This window comes from Phalangium opilio, unplaced genomic scaffold, assembly GCF_054372755.1.
Source record: "Phalangium opilio isolate 3A_F unplaced genomic scaffold, DU_Popi_V2 ptg000070l_1, whole genome shotgun sequence".
In the NCBI taxonomy this organism is placed as follows: Eukaryota; Metazoa; Arthropoda; class Arachnida; order Opiliones; family Phalangiidae; genus Phalangium; species Phalangium opilio.
Window position 1 is genome coordinate 11378555 of NW_028324182.1, and position 16027 is coordinate 11394581.

The 16027-nt window shown below is 38.2% G+C and overlaps 2 protein-coding genes across 3 annotated transcripts in view; both read left to right on the forward strand.

The window, feature by feature from the left end:
- The first annotated feature begins 5287 nt into the window (after nucleotides 1-5287).
- Nucleotides 5288-16027, forward strand: part of LOC149661629 (uncharacterized) — a 161886-nt gene continuing 151146 nt past the window's right edge. Inside the window, exon 1 of one of the 2 annotated variants that reach the window (XM_089843128.1) lies at nucleotides 5288-5390. The gene's annotated coding sequence lies outside the window, so the exon portion shown is untranslated. The remainder of the gene's footprint in view (nucleotides 5391-16027) is intronic. The other variant, XM_089843129.1, reaches the window with a different exon arrangement.
- On the forward strand, nucleotides 7972-15861 carry LOC149661630 (uncharacterized). The gene is made up of 2 exons (XM_089843871.1): nucleotides 7972-8318; nucleotides 12933-15861. The coding sequence occupies exon 2, from the start codon at nucleotides 13197-13199 to the stop codon at nucleotides 15285-15287; it is 2091 nt and encodes a 696-aa protein (XP_089699997.1). The 5' UTR covers nucleotides 7972-8318; nucleotides 12933-13196; the 3' UTR covers nucleotides 15288-15861.

The following is a 16027-nucleotide window of genomic DNA, read 5'->3' on the forward strand; positions in this document are numbered from 1 at the left end:
GTTAGTGTAATTTTTCTAAGAACAGAAACCTTCAAACTAACGTACTTAATTTTTCACGCTGAGATAACCTCGGATAACCGCCTTGCATACAATTAAATTGGAAATAGAATGATTATTTAATAACTTTACTTTATGGATTTCTGTTGCGTCTGGTAGTATAAGTCATCATTTCTTCTCTCAGCATGAACAAAGAGGTGGTACACGCGTGTATGTATGTCCCAGCATCCGGCTAATATAAATGTAAATAGTTTGCTAATGAGTTTGAGCCCGCGAGGTCCGGCTTTTCGGGATAAGTCTTTATTTAAACGTAGATGTAGGCGCGCGCGTATAAGGCAAAGTGGGAAAGCCTTTTTACTTTATTATTTTTTCTTAATCCATGCAGATCGAATATGACGACGAAACCGTGATACCAATCTATGTTATTCCATCGTACATTTTTTTCCCCTGCACTCTCTCAAAGTCCATTAATTTTTTATCACCTAGGCCTTTCCGTGAGTTCGCAATTTCCTAGGGGATAATATTAGCAGTTTAACGGAAAAGAAGGGTAGGCTTCTAGCGCTTTTTTGAGACTTTTATCGGCGAACTATATTTGCCATCAAGTGGGAGTAAATCATTGATGTTTAAATGAGTAGGGTCATACAGTACCCCCTTCTTCTCTCTCTCTCCCCTCTCTCTCTCTCTCTCTCTCTCTCTCTCTCTCTCTCTCTCTCTTTCTCTCTCTTTTGAAGTCTCGTGCCTGTAGGGTTATTTATCAACTGCAACGGAATTAAGAGCTAATAGATAATACTCCCTAGCTGCTCACGTATAATCTCAATAAGTGAATAACTTCGAATATCTCATTCGTCTCTGGTTGCGATGGAGATTGTAGACTGGCCCTGGAAAATTGTATAGTCATTTGCGTAAGCGACTATAGGCCATTTATTGAATTTAAATCTTAAGATTATTTAGTCTAGAAGATTGAGTAAACAGTATACATTAGATGTAATGAAACATTTCGAAATTATTCAGAAAGTATACAATGTTATTGATTGATATTATTTTCGTATATCGAATGGTCCTTTAGTTTCAACAGCTAATATAAGAAATTCTGTTAGGTTCTGTAATATCTATATATTGAGGAACCTTACTCGAGCCTTACTGGGAATCGACTTCGCACTTTGAACTTAGGTGGAAAATCGCCCTAGGACCTGGCGACAGATTCGCTCGTCGAAAGTTGAAAGAAGTTTTCTTTTCCACATCTTAACGTCATCATTTCTAATATCAACGAACCCTTAGGTGCTTCCTATACTATAGAAAGACTCCTTATATGATATTTTCGTTTGCGCTGCGCTTTTTCTTTGAAAGTAATACGTACGCTGTGTTTAAAGAAGGGATTTCGTTTCAATATTTCAGGACTGCTTTTTCTTATGAAAAATCGTCGAAAATTTTGAATAATAACAAATGACTCTATTACCTTATACTAAGGTTATAAGTATGAAGCTTCCCTCAAAAATGACTCCTCGCGGCCCTTTTAAGCCATTTGTTACTATTTCGGAAGCGATAGCTATTTCCGTCACCATGCCTCCGGGTTATTTATTCTTATCGAACAGAGAACGTAAAAAATTAGTCCTCGCTCTCCGAACAGGAAAATGGAAAACAGATTTCACTCAGCCTTTCTTCTCACATTTCAGAGCTATGAAGGGAAAATATCATATGTTTTATTTCCTCTCCGTTGTAGGTTAGATACAAAATAATTCGCCAGCCCGTGTTTGAAATTTTTGTTTACTATATTTTTACCGCCTTGATAAAGAGTAATCAATTTACGCAAGAGGAAAATTAGTAAACCGTAATCTACTAAAGTTTATGTTATACAGACAGGGTTGTGGAATAGATTGAACCAAGACTTATTTTGTCCGGATATACTACAGATTGACGGTATATATCGGTCCCTGACTCAATTTGGAAGAGTAAAACGAAGGTATTAGGGAGTAATCGCGCATGCAACTCCTAAATTTTAACGTGATTAAGCCCGGGTTCAGCAAAAGCCTCTGAAGTCGAAAGGTGTATAATAAAAATAAAGAGCTAGACAAATCTCGGAATTTTTCGGAAGCGATGGTGCGAAATGGAATTTGCTTCAATTTAAGCCTTGGACTAGCTAGGTCCGATAGTGCATGTTTGGACTACTCAGGCACCATTCCGGAAAATCGGAGAATTTTGCAATGTAATCAAAGAAGGTTAGCCCCTTTTATGTGCCACTTACAGTTAGCGACCTCGGATACTAAGTTTTGGCTCCAAATTCTGTAGGTAAAACCACCTACCTTTGTAAGTAAAAAATCATCGTTGGTATATGTACCACTTTTCTTCAGAAATAGCTTTAAGTTTTTCCTGGAAATTTTCCCTTGTTGACCGTTTAATCCTTCGTAAGCGAGTTAGTTTTAGAATATTGATTTAAATTTCATCCCAAGGGGATGCTCTCGGATGCTCTCAAAATTCGGGAACGGGAAATTGAGATGGAAATGCAAAAATCCAACTTTTCCGATTCAACGCGCCCTTATCCTCTTTCCCCTGGACTACAATTTCTCTCTCTCTCTCACTCTTCGTTTCGTCTCTTGGAGACGTATTCCTCAACATCTCCGTGTGAGAATCGTGGAATTTCTCTATCCTATTTTCTATTTTTCCAAGAGATGTCAAAAGCTGCTGTTTTCCCGCTGTGTTTTCTTTATAAGGGTGGATTTGCCTCTCTCTTGAATTTCTTCTTTTCATAGTCTTCCTCTTTTATTTCCTCTTTACTTCCATATATTTGAAAGTTCTTATAAGCAACGGGGGTGTAATATATCATTGTAAGAAACGCCTATAACAAGACTCTGATGTGTTATGTCCATCTTCTTTCTCAAAATTTTGATGATTTGATAAATATATTTGGCCTATTTCATGATAAGTTTCGATTTAATGATAAAACAATGTATAAGAGAAAATGTATAGAGAGAGAAATTTTTTTTTTCATTTTATGGATTTTTCCAAGCTGTTTAACTAAACGAAATGGGACCAAATTAGTTGATTTTAGGAGAGGGGAGTTTTTCCAAGAGCGTTGTCATTTGTTAACGAAGAATTTTTAAAGGCTATTTGCGCGTGAAACTTTGTAGTTACCCTGAAGACTGAAGAGGGAAGTGGATCGAGGAAGTGTTGCCAAAGGCGGGAAAAAGGGGGAAAGAATATACAGCTTTAGCCTTGGCAAGACGCGCGCGGTGCACCATGTCTTTCGTCCTGACTTTTAATTGAAATTATTCGAGAGAAACTCGGGCAATATCGTCGTCTCCACTTGGAAAGGGGGGATTTAGGAATTACTGAAGATAGTTGGCGCGAGAGGAAGGAGAACAGAGAGAGAGAGAGCTAATTAAATTTTACTCCCGAGTACTCCCCCCTCCTGCAGTCATTAAGTAATTTAATTATGAAAAATCGATATCGAACACCAACCCAATTGGAAAAACACACCCGGTACGTTTCTTCAATGTTATTTGAACCAATTAATCGGCCCCATCGTTTTTTCGTTCTCCTTCATATCCGCAAAGTTTTTCAAATCGTTTAACTTTAAATAAATATTGAATTTGAATTAAACTTTGCGTGCTGATACATTGTTCAAAGTGATGTGATATCCTTAATAAACTGAACTATTAATGTTAGAGAGTTTAAGAAACTGACCTAAAAACGTACTAAAACGTTAAGCCTAATTTTAAAACGAAAATGGAAGATATATCTCCCGCCATAATGGAAAAAGATACTTTCTCATGGGCGCTGCATTTTTTCGGTCAATTTATTAAATTCTCTAATGTTTTCGTATTATATTTTCGTTGACACGAAACGCTTCTATAGAATTTCTTTTCCCACCCCTAATCCCGTTAAATTTTAAAAGTATTTTCTGGTATCAATGTCAAAATCTAATCAAGAATATATCAGCGAATTTTGACATACCGTGTATGAGAAATATTTATGGGGCTAAAAATATATATATTTATAGGCTTCTAAACCTTTCGACGCGAAGAAAGAAATTGAGACGCTTGGATATGTCTCGGCGATATTCTCTCCCGGGAAATTTGCCTGGGAAGATTCTCCGTTCGTGATAGTATCCAATTTCTCGTTCTCAAAGCCTATTATACCACCGATCCACGCTTCTATCCGTGGAAGCATCTTTCCCTCCACCCCTCCCTTTTACCTCCCTTTTAAAATTCGACGCTTTCTGCTTCGCTATTCTTCATTTCCTCCCATCTTCTTCTTGCTTGAAATATTCATAATTCCGGAATAAGTAATAGCTTCTCGCATCCCTAAAAAAGAAAAAAAGAAAAAATACTTTTTTATTATTCCTTTTTCCTTAATACTTATGCTAAAAAAACAGACCTTAATGTACAAGAGGTTGGACACTTCTCATTAGTATTTCTAGACAATTTCCCTCAATAACTTTATTGGTAGAAAAAAAAAAGGTTGTCAATGTTTTAGGATGAAGTGGTTTGTGATTAGATTTATGTTTATTGTTTGTTTCACAGTTTAAAGGCCGACTTCCCGCGAAAAGGGTTCTAGCGAACTGAATTTTTGCTTTCCCCTGAAGGAAATTCTCTTACCCCAGCGGGGATTCGAAAATCGGCACGGTCGCTCCATTGTTAGTCTCGATGCTCGGTTTTCAGTTCGCTAGAACTCTTTTCGATGGAAGTCGGCCTTTAAGATGAAGTTGTTTTTAGAAACATAATGGGAGCGTTATATTCTTCTATTATTCAATGAGCGTGCGCTACATGTAATGTCAAAGGTGATTTATTAACTGCAATTTGTTATAATCCAATCAAAAAACAACCCTTATACATTAGAGGCAGTATGAAGCCTTATCTCAGGGAGCTACCTCTTCCTTAGAATTAAATATTTCTCTAAACATATTGCATGTAGGCCTATACAATCAAAGGCCCTCTATTTATTTTATATTAAAAAAATTAATAAATAAAATTATATAAATAATCGTTTCACTGCAAAATTTAATGATCGCAAAACTAAGTATCCAAACCCTCCTTAAAAACTCGAAAAAATAAGAGGGGGGTAGAATAACCTAAGGGGTTCGTTCATACGCACCTCTTTTCACGTCTGCAAAATCGTACTGTGTAAAAATCGAAAGATTTGGAGCGAAAAAAATATCTCTTTGAACTTCTATATTCTAGAATAGATTTCGGGAATATCACTTCAGTTTCCGGTGAAGAATTTCTTCCTCTACATTACCATTAATGTTTTTTTTTTTTTTTTTGGAATTTTTTTATTTTTAGGTTTCAAACGATGATACTCGTATTATATTGAACTCCGAAAGAACGTTTTTTCAAACCCTATGGAGTTCGTAAAGTAATTGGATATTCTCTTTGAACTTCCGACGCTCTCATCAGGTAAGTTTTTATATACCTTTTCATATTCGTAACAGAGAAAGCTTATAAATATTCTGGGGTTTTTTTTGCGAACTTAAAAGCTCAAAACACTGAGGTTTCTTACTTCTTAGTGGTTACTCGAATTGTTATTTTAATTTTAAAACATTCACCAAGGTTTAACTAATGCATGCATTGAAGCGCATTTATAACTTAATTCTCGCGTAACAGTTCCCGGTATTCCGGGGTTTAGCTTTTCTATAAATTACGGCCCCGTTGCTATGACAACCAACCATCCTTGATTAAAAACCTAAGGGCTTTCACGGCGATGAGCGTGACTCGAGCAACCTCTACAAAAATAAACTTTAAGCCTTGGTTAAATATTTCAACGACTCTCTTAGATTACATCCGTGATCCTTTTTGCATTCTCTTTTCCGCTAGACCCACGAAAATCTTGTTAAAATTCGAAAAATTTATGCTTGGGACGCGTTTCGCCTTTTAAAATTACAGTACTCTCGTAGAAAAGATGGGGTTTCATCTCTAAATTGAGACAAGTGGTCTCGTTTCTCCATGCTAATTTAGCTCAAACCCCCTCGTGAACGATGGCAACGTGCGAGTTGACCATAAATTTTAACTTTAGGCTTAGCGATACGCATGCAGTGAGGACCGTCCCAAACGATTTATACAAGGTTTTAGTTTTATTGCCGAGTTATTTTAATTTTTAAAAAAAGATTCCGGAGTTACATTTTCGTAAATGGCTTTTGTGTCTTAAAAACGTATGATGGAGAAAAATTAGGTACTTCATTTTATTTAATAGCCAGTCTATTAAGGAATCAGTGTAGTAGTACGCGTCAAGTAGAACGGATTTATTCCGTGGTTTAATGTATCTACCAATATTATTGACTTGTTGCGACTAAGTCGACGTAAACACGGCGAATAGGTTGTAGATCAAGGAACGAAAATAAAAATAACATCAAAGTTTGCTCTCCAAACAATCCCCGGCAAATAGAAAAGAAAATAAGTAGGGTTAAAAAAATTGCAGCTGTTGTTGTTGTACCTAACCCTAACTCTAACCTATAAGCTTTGATGCCAGTGGAAGCTTTTTCCCTTCAAAAACTTATTTATATATAGAAAAATCGTTATATACAAAAATTTCCAAGGAGCTACCTATTTCCAGGAACTTGGTAGGCCTAAAACTCGTATCGGTTATATTTTAATCATATTGATTCCGGGCTGGAAAATACACGCTAAGAGAATTTAGTTAATTATTCCGTGAATATTAAACTGATAAGCAGGGGAATGTGATTTTAATCTCGTAATTTTAGTGCATTAAAACGTTTAGTAGAAGACTTTCAATATTTATCGAGAAAATGAATAAATTCCGACTAACTTTCTGGTACAGCGCGAGAGGTTTAAATTTTCTAAAATATGCGAGCCCCGATACAACCGTATACTCCTAACACATTTACCGGTGGAAAATATGAGAAACAAAGTATTGATGTATAATTTATTTCTCTCCGAAACGCGAAGGTATACGTACGCACGTGAATATTACTATTCACTTTTCCGCGAAAACGGAACGTGCTTCACTCGATACGTGTTTACAAAACTATGAAGTGGAAACTGTCGCTTCTATACAGCGTACGAACAAACTCCTTTCTTATTCCATAGCTATATTCCCTCGACTTTAATAAACCAGGCGCGTTATCCAACCGTCGTCGGTAACTTGTTGAAGTTTTAGTCTCGGAGAAACATTTCCCGAAAGCCTATTAAGATAATGGAGGAAGCGAAGGAAAAGTTACAGAGATATACTTAGATACAGAGCGTTTCGTAATTTGTACGAAAACCCTACCCAAGAAGTAAACAGTGCAGGCTAAAGCGAAATTGTGAGATAAGACATATACACGTTTGTGAGCGTAGACGGTTGTAGAAGTTTTCAATTAGATTTGAACGTAATTAAGACGAGTGACAAAAAAAAAGTGTGGTGCTCATTTAACAAAAGGTTATTTCGGTTTCTATGTCGTTACTGGAAACAATAGCAGACATTTAGTCTTATTAAATCTTGAAGAAAGTATATAAAGGTCAGTTTCTGGCATTCAGGTCCGACTGTTGACAATTCCTTTATTTCCGAAATGTCTTTAAAACTACGTGTTTAGTGTTTAAATCGATTTCCCCATTGCGTTACCAACCAAACCTCTATTTTTCATTTTTTTCTCAACAAGTTCTTGCTAAAAGTTTTTATTATTTATTTTTTGGTTTATATCAACCCTGAAATATGTACGCGCAATTCTAATGATTTTCGATACGCTGCGCTGGAAAAGATCCTGCATGCAGCCAATATCGGGTATGGCGATAAATAATGCAATATAAGGCTCGAAATATTGCTTGCCCCTTAAGTAAATCAACACTGAGCAAATCCTTACTCAGTCCATGCACTCGGAGCAGGCGCCCAGAACAAATGGTTGATATCGTTTTCGCTCCGTGCCTGGACGGGTCTTACTCTCGACTCTGAGAGTCGAAAACCTTAGACGGGTTAAAGCCACGCTATTGAGCGGTTCAGTCTTGGAGCCGCTCTCCAAGTTTACTATATACACTCGCTGCTGAGATTCGAAGAACACCCATAAGAAAAAATAAAACCTTAGTGTCCAGAGTCGTCTCTTCTGATGTCTATATTGGAACATGGTTTCTACAATGAAAAGAAAACAGTAAGACAACCAAGTCTAGGAAAGAAAGAAGAAAATACTTCATACAAAGAAAACTGGACCTACGACAGGGACAGATTGTGAATTTCCCGACATTAGAAGCTTGAGAAGTTGGTCAGAAGAAGGAACCTTTTCTTTCATCCACGAACATATCATAGAAAACCCAAGATGAAAATCCATCGGAAAACATCATTAACGGAATCATAATATAACGATTCATTCTTGGAAACAACTCAATCAACCTCAAAAGGTAAGCCCAGATATTTTCGTACCATATATTGACATTTTTTCTCTCTCATGTAGTCTCTCTCGCTTTCAATATTCTGTTTATAATACGCGTTGATCATTAATTTATTAGTTTTAGTTTTAAAACTCGTAAGAAAGTTCATTATTACTCGGAGAACGTGTCTTTGAAATTGCTTTTAAAACTTTCGCGTTCGAAATTGCGGGTCAACTACAAGCTTTAATAAACGATTTAGGGTGTTTATGGCAAGTTTAAACTGAAACTTTGTAATTTAGAGAGGTCGTTTAATCCGCTTACATCGTATCGTAAACTAGAACCGGTACGAATCGATAGACATGGCTTTTACAGAATCAAATTAACCCGATATTATCAACTGGTTTTTACGTAAACATTCATCTCACAAAATAGGGTTGAATTTGGGGTGACAACTTCGAGTTAATATACTTTTTCTTAAAATGACGTTATGCTCTCTCGCGTCATAAATTCTAATAAACAGGAGTTTCCCTTCTTGTTACTTAACGGGAGATAAAGCTATCGTTGAAAACTCCATAGGCTAATCCAAAGATTAATTTCTCCATAAAAGGACGCGACTCTAATTAAAGGTTTATAAGTTTATTATTTTTTTTTTAAAGAAGAGCCGCGGGTGTTAGTGTTAACGCATTCTGAGTGAGATAGGTTTTTATTATTCAGAAAAGTTCTCTCCCTCTCTCTCTCTTTCTCTCTCATAAAAGGGGTCACTGAGTTTCTTTGTTTTCCAAAAAGAATGTGAGAGGATGGGTTGATTTATAAGCCGAATCCTCCCACTTTACTAAACCCTATCAGTCTCTATCCTTTTCCTCTCTCTCTCCCTCACTCTAACTCTCTCTCTCTCCTCTCTCTTTAATTAGGCTCGGAGTCCCTAGGTATTTTTGGAGAAAAGAAACATTCTCTCTGAGGTTTCTCTCGAACCTCCCTCTTTAGTCTTTGTTGAATCTTATTTTTGAAGGAAATTCTTTTGAAACTTCTTAATCCAAGTGTATAAAAATGGCTTTAATAATAGTAGCATACACCGTAAATATTTCCAGATCAGGTTAATGGGAGAATTTTTGTGAATAGAAGGAAAGATACATTGAAAACTTGAAAAATGAAGACCTTTCGTAGTTCCTTGTATGATCTTTTATAAACCAAGCCTCGCTTTGTCTGTAGCTTCTTTAATATTACGTTCATTTCCTTCTCTGCAACTAAACTATAGTTCAGATTTAATAATTATAAATTTCGTAATACAAATCTGGTAAATGTAAAGAAAATACAGTTATCTGTTTCTTACTCTAATTCCTCGAAGCTCTTAAAACACTTAACTACACAGACACACGCATAATGGAAGCTTATTTGTTAATTTGTTTCGTAGCTAAAAGCATTTATAAATTTTTAATGAGTCATACACTGACGATGGAGTAAATTTTCTCCGAAATTTTGAAACCTGTAGTTTGATTATTTTCGGTAAACAAAGTATATATATAATCTTTTTTAAATTACTTACTGAGCGAAGTTAAAAGTAATTTATAATTAAATATTCTACAAGAGTAAAGAAACATCATCTTATTTAAGAATAATTGAATATAAATTCTTAATTTGGTTCAGGCGCTCCGACGAAATTCGCCTTGTTATTCAATGTTCCGCCTTAAAATTTATTTCCCAAAGGTATTGTATCTTTTCTCGAGGCTAGAGTTTCTCTATCTCTTCTAATTAAATAAATAAATACACGACTCTCTATGGGGGGAAGCAAGGATATATGGTGTTTGAAAGCTATATAAACTTTCGATAAACTAGCTCGGTGATTTATGAGTTTACGCCAACTGGGAGGATTATTCCGTAGACGGTTTAGTCGTTCTTCTCTCCAAAACACAAACGCGGGGGATTTGCCAGTCGAATAATTACTCATTTGGTTGAAGGGGGAAATTAACGGAGGATTGCCGCGCGCTGCCGGGAAATGGGTATAGAGTCCATATTAGGAATGCTAATTGCGTTTGAACCCGTGCCCTGACCCCTTTTAAAACCGTTTCCCATGCGGGGAATTGGAGGAGAGAGGAAATTGGAATCCCTGTCGGTAGACCTCCGCGAGCGCCCCACGTTTTCGAAATGTAGAATTTTCCGACTTATCTTTACCCAGGTTCGTCCACGTTATGTTTAGCTAGTAGCTTGGGGTAAATAATAATCGAGTGTTTTAACTTAAGATGCCTCAGCTGGAAGGAAATGCGTTAAATTAGAAATGAATTAAACTATAAACCTTCGTAGTTTTTTACTCCAATGATTGTGGTAGCTTGAGCCCCCTCCCTTTCTCTTAGACGAGGTTTTTCAATTGAAATGAGGCGCCATCTCAGGATGTCCCTAACTGTCCTATAGTATTAGTGAATTATATCTCCTAGGCGTTAAGCTTTGTCAAACTATAAGCTTCCTAGACACCAAATTTCCAAACGAAAGGGCTAATTCAAATCAACCCGAGCTTTTCCTTATCCTCCCGTCCGATACAAATTCGTTTAGCAGTCGACAAATTTCATTAGTGACGTGGAATCCTCGTCGCGAACTCGCGATACGCCGAGCGATTTCCAAATCGGAGCTCCCTTCGAATTCAAAGAGAGAACCATTAATATTGAGCGACTACGGTGTGTAATGCGTAATCGATAGGGATTTTCCTACGAGTCCTCGGGACTATACTTGCAAAACTTTAATACCGTATTACGTATCACCTCCCCGCTCAAACCCATCCCGAAATCCATGTCCCTTTCCGTATGACGGTATATAAGGAAATTCTGTAATCTTGACTAGTAGAGGAAGCTAGAGCTTTGAAAAGGTTGTCGAATGTCGAGTACTTCCTGACTTTGCATCTCGAATTAATTCCAGTGTGGATCTTCCTTGCCTAGCAAGATTTAAATTTTAAAGTAAATTCCCCCGTATTATATAGACCATTTCGACAAAAGGTAACGCCAGACTTTGATCTCTACGTTCTGAGAACTAGAATCAAAGGCGAGAGAGAGATGTCTCTCGATTTCTCTCGAAATAGCTCATTCCCTTCCTGACGGATAGAGCTTGTTATTATCCGATGGGGATTGAATAACTTGAAGTGCATGGGATCCGATTTTTCATTGTTTTCCATTTTATAGAAGAGGACCTTAGTTTTGCTGAATTTATTTAAATGATGGGGTCACGGTTTAAATTTCAGTTTAGGGTTTTGTGATTTGAAAACTGATTTACAAGCGTAATTTCAGTGCACTTTGCAAGTATTTTCTCTTAGGCTGTTTTTGTTAGTAACGCATTTTCCAACGGTGCTTTTTTCGATATAACACGCTTCTACAAATGTTATATTCCATTTCCTTATAAATATATATATGTATCTCGCGGGTTTTCTTTTATGTTATTATTACAGAACGATTTTCTGAATCCCAAAATATCCGTAGTAAAGTGTATAAAAATAGTTTTTTATTTTCGCTAGCATATTTCTACCATTGCCGGGGATCAAAATCGTGCTTCGATTGCCATAAAACTCGCGCTAATATTGTATTTAATCGATGGCGCTCTTGTAGTAAAGCTCTTTTGTGGTTTTATAAATTGCGTTTCTTTTTTTTTCATCATCCCATTTTATTTTTTAAGAATGGTGGCCGCCTAAAAGAGCTTATTTCTTCTTGAATCTCCTCTCGGTTCGCGCCGTCTCTCCTAGTTCTCTGTTCACTACGTGACTCTAAAACATTTCGAGTCGTTTTCGGAATACCGAACAAGCAGTACCAACTCCAAACTAGCCTCTCTGAAAATTTCAACCTATCTAGTGAGAAAAGGACAGAAATATATATATTTCTCGCTAGAGGTTTCTAAAGAGCGTACGAGGGTTTATTTTTTAGTTCTCTTTTCTTTTCGCGGAGCATTTGGTCCTGAAATTACAGAAATCTCCCATGAATATTGAATTCTAAGCTTCCTGGCGACAAAGGACTCTTCTTTTACAAATATAATTCCGTATTCATGACATAAATGAATATATTATTGGGATGGGCTGTATACCCGGGTAGAGAATTTTTTTCTCTCTCTCTCTATCTTTAACTTCGTATTATATTTGTGGAATGAAGTAAAGTAAACGAAGACGCGTAAACATTTCACAAGAGAGGAAGAGACGCGATGAGGGTGGGATTTTAAGAGGAGAGAGAGAAAGAGACTAAGAGAGGATGAAGTATTCGTTCTTTTATTTAATTTTTCTCTGCCGTTTCCTGGAACTTTTTTGTGTGTGTCAGTCTTATGGGAGAGGGCACTAGGTTGGTTAGAACTTTAGTTTGAAAGAATCTACGGAGTAGAATTGCCCAATGAGATCTTTTACTGCCGTTTTTTTCCTATATATATTTTTCCGTTTCGCTAACGTTAGAACATTCTTTTGATGGTCTGGGAATGAAATTGGCCAGCAATTTCGAAAGAAAGTTTTCTACGTGATGATATTAAGCGTATCTTTTCTACGACTCAACAAATTCTTCTCAAAATTATTTTTTGTACAATCGCGAGAGAGAGAGAGATACTCCCGAGAGAAACAATGTCAAAGTTTTATCTTTTGTGAACTTCTCAGGATTTTCCTGGTTTTTAACTTTATATGATTTACTTGTTTAGGATCGAGTTCGTTGGTTTGAATGATTCAGCTAAAATGGTGGTCGCAGGTGTGGAGGATTGAAGAACGATCGAGGGAAGGAGGCCACTCTCTTCTATCTCCGGTGATTTTTAAAAGCTCGTTTTCCCACGAAGCTCTTCGCGTTATCTCCAATCGATTCACCGCCGACATCTTTGAATGGATGAAAACTTGGTTATTTCACCTCGAACATCAATTTTCGTTTGTGTAGAACGAGAACGCGGTTGGAGGTGACGCGCCCGGTCACCATGTCTGGTGAACGAAGGACGTTCGTGGTCGGGCCAGTAACCGCCACCCTTTTGCTCCACGGGCTGGTCATTTGCGCAGGATCTCTTTGGGAGATGTCCTGTCCTCACCTTTGCGTTTGCGTGGTGAAAGGATGGGAGTTTTTGAGGCTGGACGCCAAGACTATCAGTTGCGAGAATTTGACTTTTTCCTCCGTGCCCGAAAACATTTCGACCGAAGTGGAAGTGCTGAGTTTAAAAGCCAACGCCATCGGTCATTCTCACGACTACGCCCTGGTCGAGCTTCTTCACCTGCGAAGATTGATGATGCTGGACTTGAGTTGGAATCGTTTGCGAAATTTTCGGAGCGCCGGTAGTTTCTTAGAAAGTTTGCGTTACTTGAATCTGGGATACAATTGCCTGGTTCATGTCGAAACGGGCTCTTTTCGCAGTTTCGTCAATTTGGAATACCTGAGTTTACGTGGTAACCGTATCGGGGCCGTTTCTCCCATGGCGTTTGAATTACCTAAGCTGAAGACGATTGATTTGAGCGACAATAAATTGGCGGTGATAGCGTCGCACTTCTTCGCCGAGTTGACGGATTTGCGTCGCTTGCATCTGTCGGGTAATCACGTTAATAAATTGACGGAAGCTATTTTGACGCATATGAACGACGTCGAGCTGATTGATTTGGCGGAAAACAAGATTAGCCGAATCGAAAGCGAGGCTTTCCGCTTCGTGGAGAGAATCGGTGAGCTTCGGCTTTCCGATAACCATCTGCACGAAATTCCCCATCAGGCGTTAGAATCCGCGGCTTATCTCGGTCGTTTGGAAATTTGTCGCAATCCGCTTAGAATACTGAAACGAGGCTCATTCCGCAACGTCCGCGTCGAAGACGTCGTTGTTTGCTCCAACCGCGATCTCTCGGTCATCGAGAGAAACGCCTTCGAAGGGATGCCTCGCGTCCGCAATATCACCGTCTTCGACAATAGAAATCTAAAGTTCGTTGAACCGGAAGCCTTCGCTAATAATCCCTTCCTGGAATCCGTCAATTTATCGAACAATAGTCTTTACTCGCTTCGTGAAGACGCGGTTTCCGGTTATGACCGCTTGGATGCTCTCATTTTGAGCGGGAACCCGCTAAAGTGCGATTGCTCCTTACGATGGCTGCAAAACGTATTCGCGAACTCTTCTTCGTTAAGCAACCTCGACGAAATTCGTTGTTGGTTAGACGGTCAATATGTTTCTTTGGATTCTTTAGAACCATTTCCCGCAGTATGTCAGCCGACCGTCCTTCCTATCTTCCCGGAGACGGTCTCACTCTTACCCAGCACCAGTTTATCCGTTCACTGCTCCGCTTCGGGTCTCCCATATCCGACGGTGTTTTGGGTGGCCCGAAATGGCACCCCGGTAAAAAGTGAGGAATGTTGCTCGCGAATTTACTCCAAAAATAGTGTTCTTAACGTTCGCTACCTACACACGGAGGACAGCGGCGTTTACACTTGCGTGGCGGAAAATTCGTTGGGGATGGACACGAGGTCCTTTCTCTTAAACGTGAAAGACTTGAACGTTCGAATTATTCCAGTCACTGTTACTTCGACCTACGTGACCTTGTCGTGGAACTTATCGTCCGGTTTGGCCAATGATTTTGTTCTTCAGTACAAGACGCCGGAAGAGGACGTACTCTGCAACAAGACCATCTACGTGGGAATCAAAACGCACTCGTACACGTTGAGCGGTTTGCGACCGGGTCGGGTTTACACTATCTGGTTGGGCATCCAACGCGACGAATACGTCATACGACTGAGTAACGTCCGAGTGCGAACGAAAGAGCACGGCTTTCTATTGATGCTGGGAATCCGTACCAACTATTTGAGCATCGTTTTGGTGGCTGGATGCGCGGGAATGATCCTGACCACGTGTATCTGCGTGTGCGGGATACGAATCTTCAGATGGAAGATACGTAAACACACGGAAATGGTGTTAACCGATAACATGTCTCAGCGTGGTTTCGCCAAGAGCGAATCAGCCACTTCCGATCTAGCTTTTATGACATACGTTAATGTGGCTGACGAAGCCGTGCTAGTTGGCAACGACGATGAAAGTTACGAATGAAATATTCAATTAAACTTTTCGTATTTGATTAAAAATTCTAACGTTTATACGATTTCGCGTCGTGCTATGAATTTGCGTGATTCTCCCCATTTGGATAATGAGCTCTCTCGCAAAACCATTTTATCGATCCAGGTTTCTTTGTCATTAATACTAAAGAAGTTGAACACTGTCGAGAGAATTGAATAAATTCATAGTTATTGAGTGACGCGGGAGTGAATAGAAAATGGGAATTATTTTTATCACTCTGTACACATCGATTTTAGAGGTTACTGAACCTTGAATATACGATCAAACGTTTTAGCCCTCTCTCCCATCACACTTTAGAATAACGTACGTTTTTAAACCACATTCCAAAAATATACGAATGTAAAAAAAAACGACTGAAAAAATCACCGAACCTTAAATTTCACTTATTGACAGTAGAGTAAATCTTTTTTTACTTACACGAAAAAAAAGACAAGTTTAGAAATGACAGGAGACTGATATTCTTTGTATCTCGGTCGAGTAAGAAAAAAATGTATATATGATATGTATATATATATATAATACAGATTTCATTTCTCCTCTCCATGTATTTCAAATCTCAAATTAATTCATCGAAGCATCTTCAATTTAATATTTCTCAAAGATAAAACTTTCGCTTGTGTTGAATTTAAGCTCTCTACGAAATTGAAAAGCGAAAATAGAGACATTATTCCGCTAGGGCGTGAAAGGAAACGCGATAATGAGGTCGAGAATTT

Coding starts and splice junctions, on each gene's coding strand:
- LOC149661630 (XM_089843871.1), top strand. CDS start 13,197: ATGTCTGGTGAACGAAGGACGTTCGTGGTCGGGCCAGTAACCGCCACC.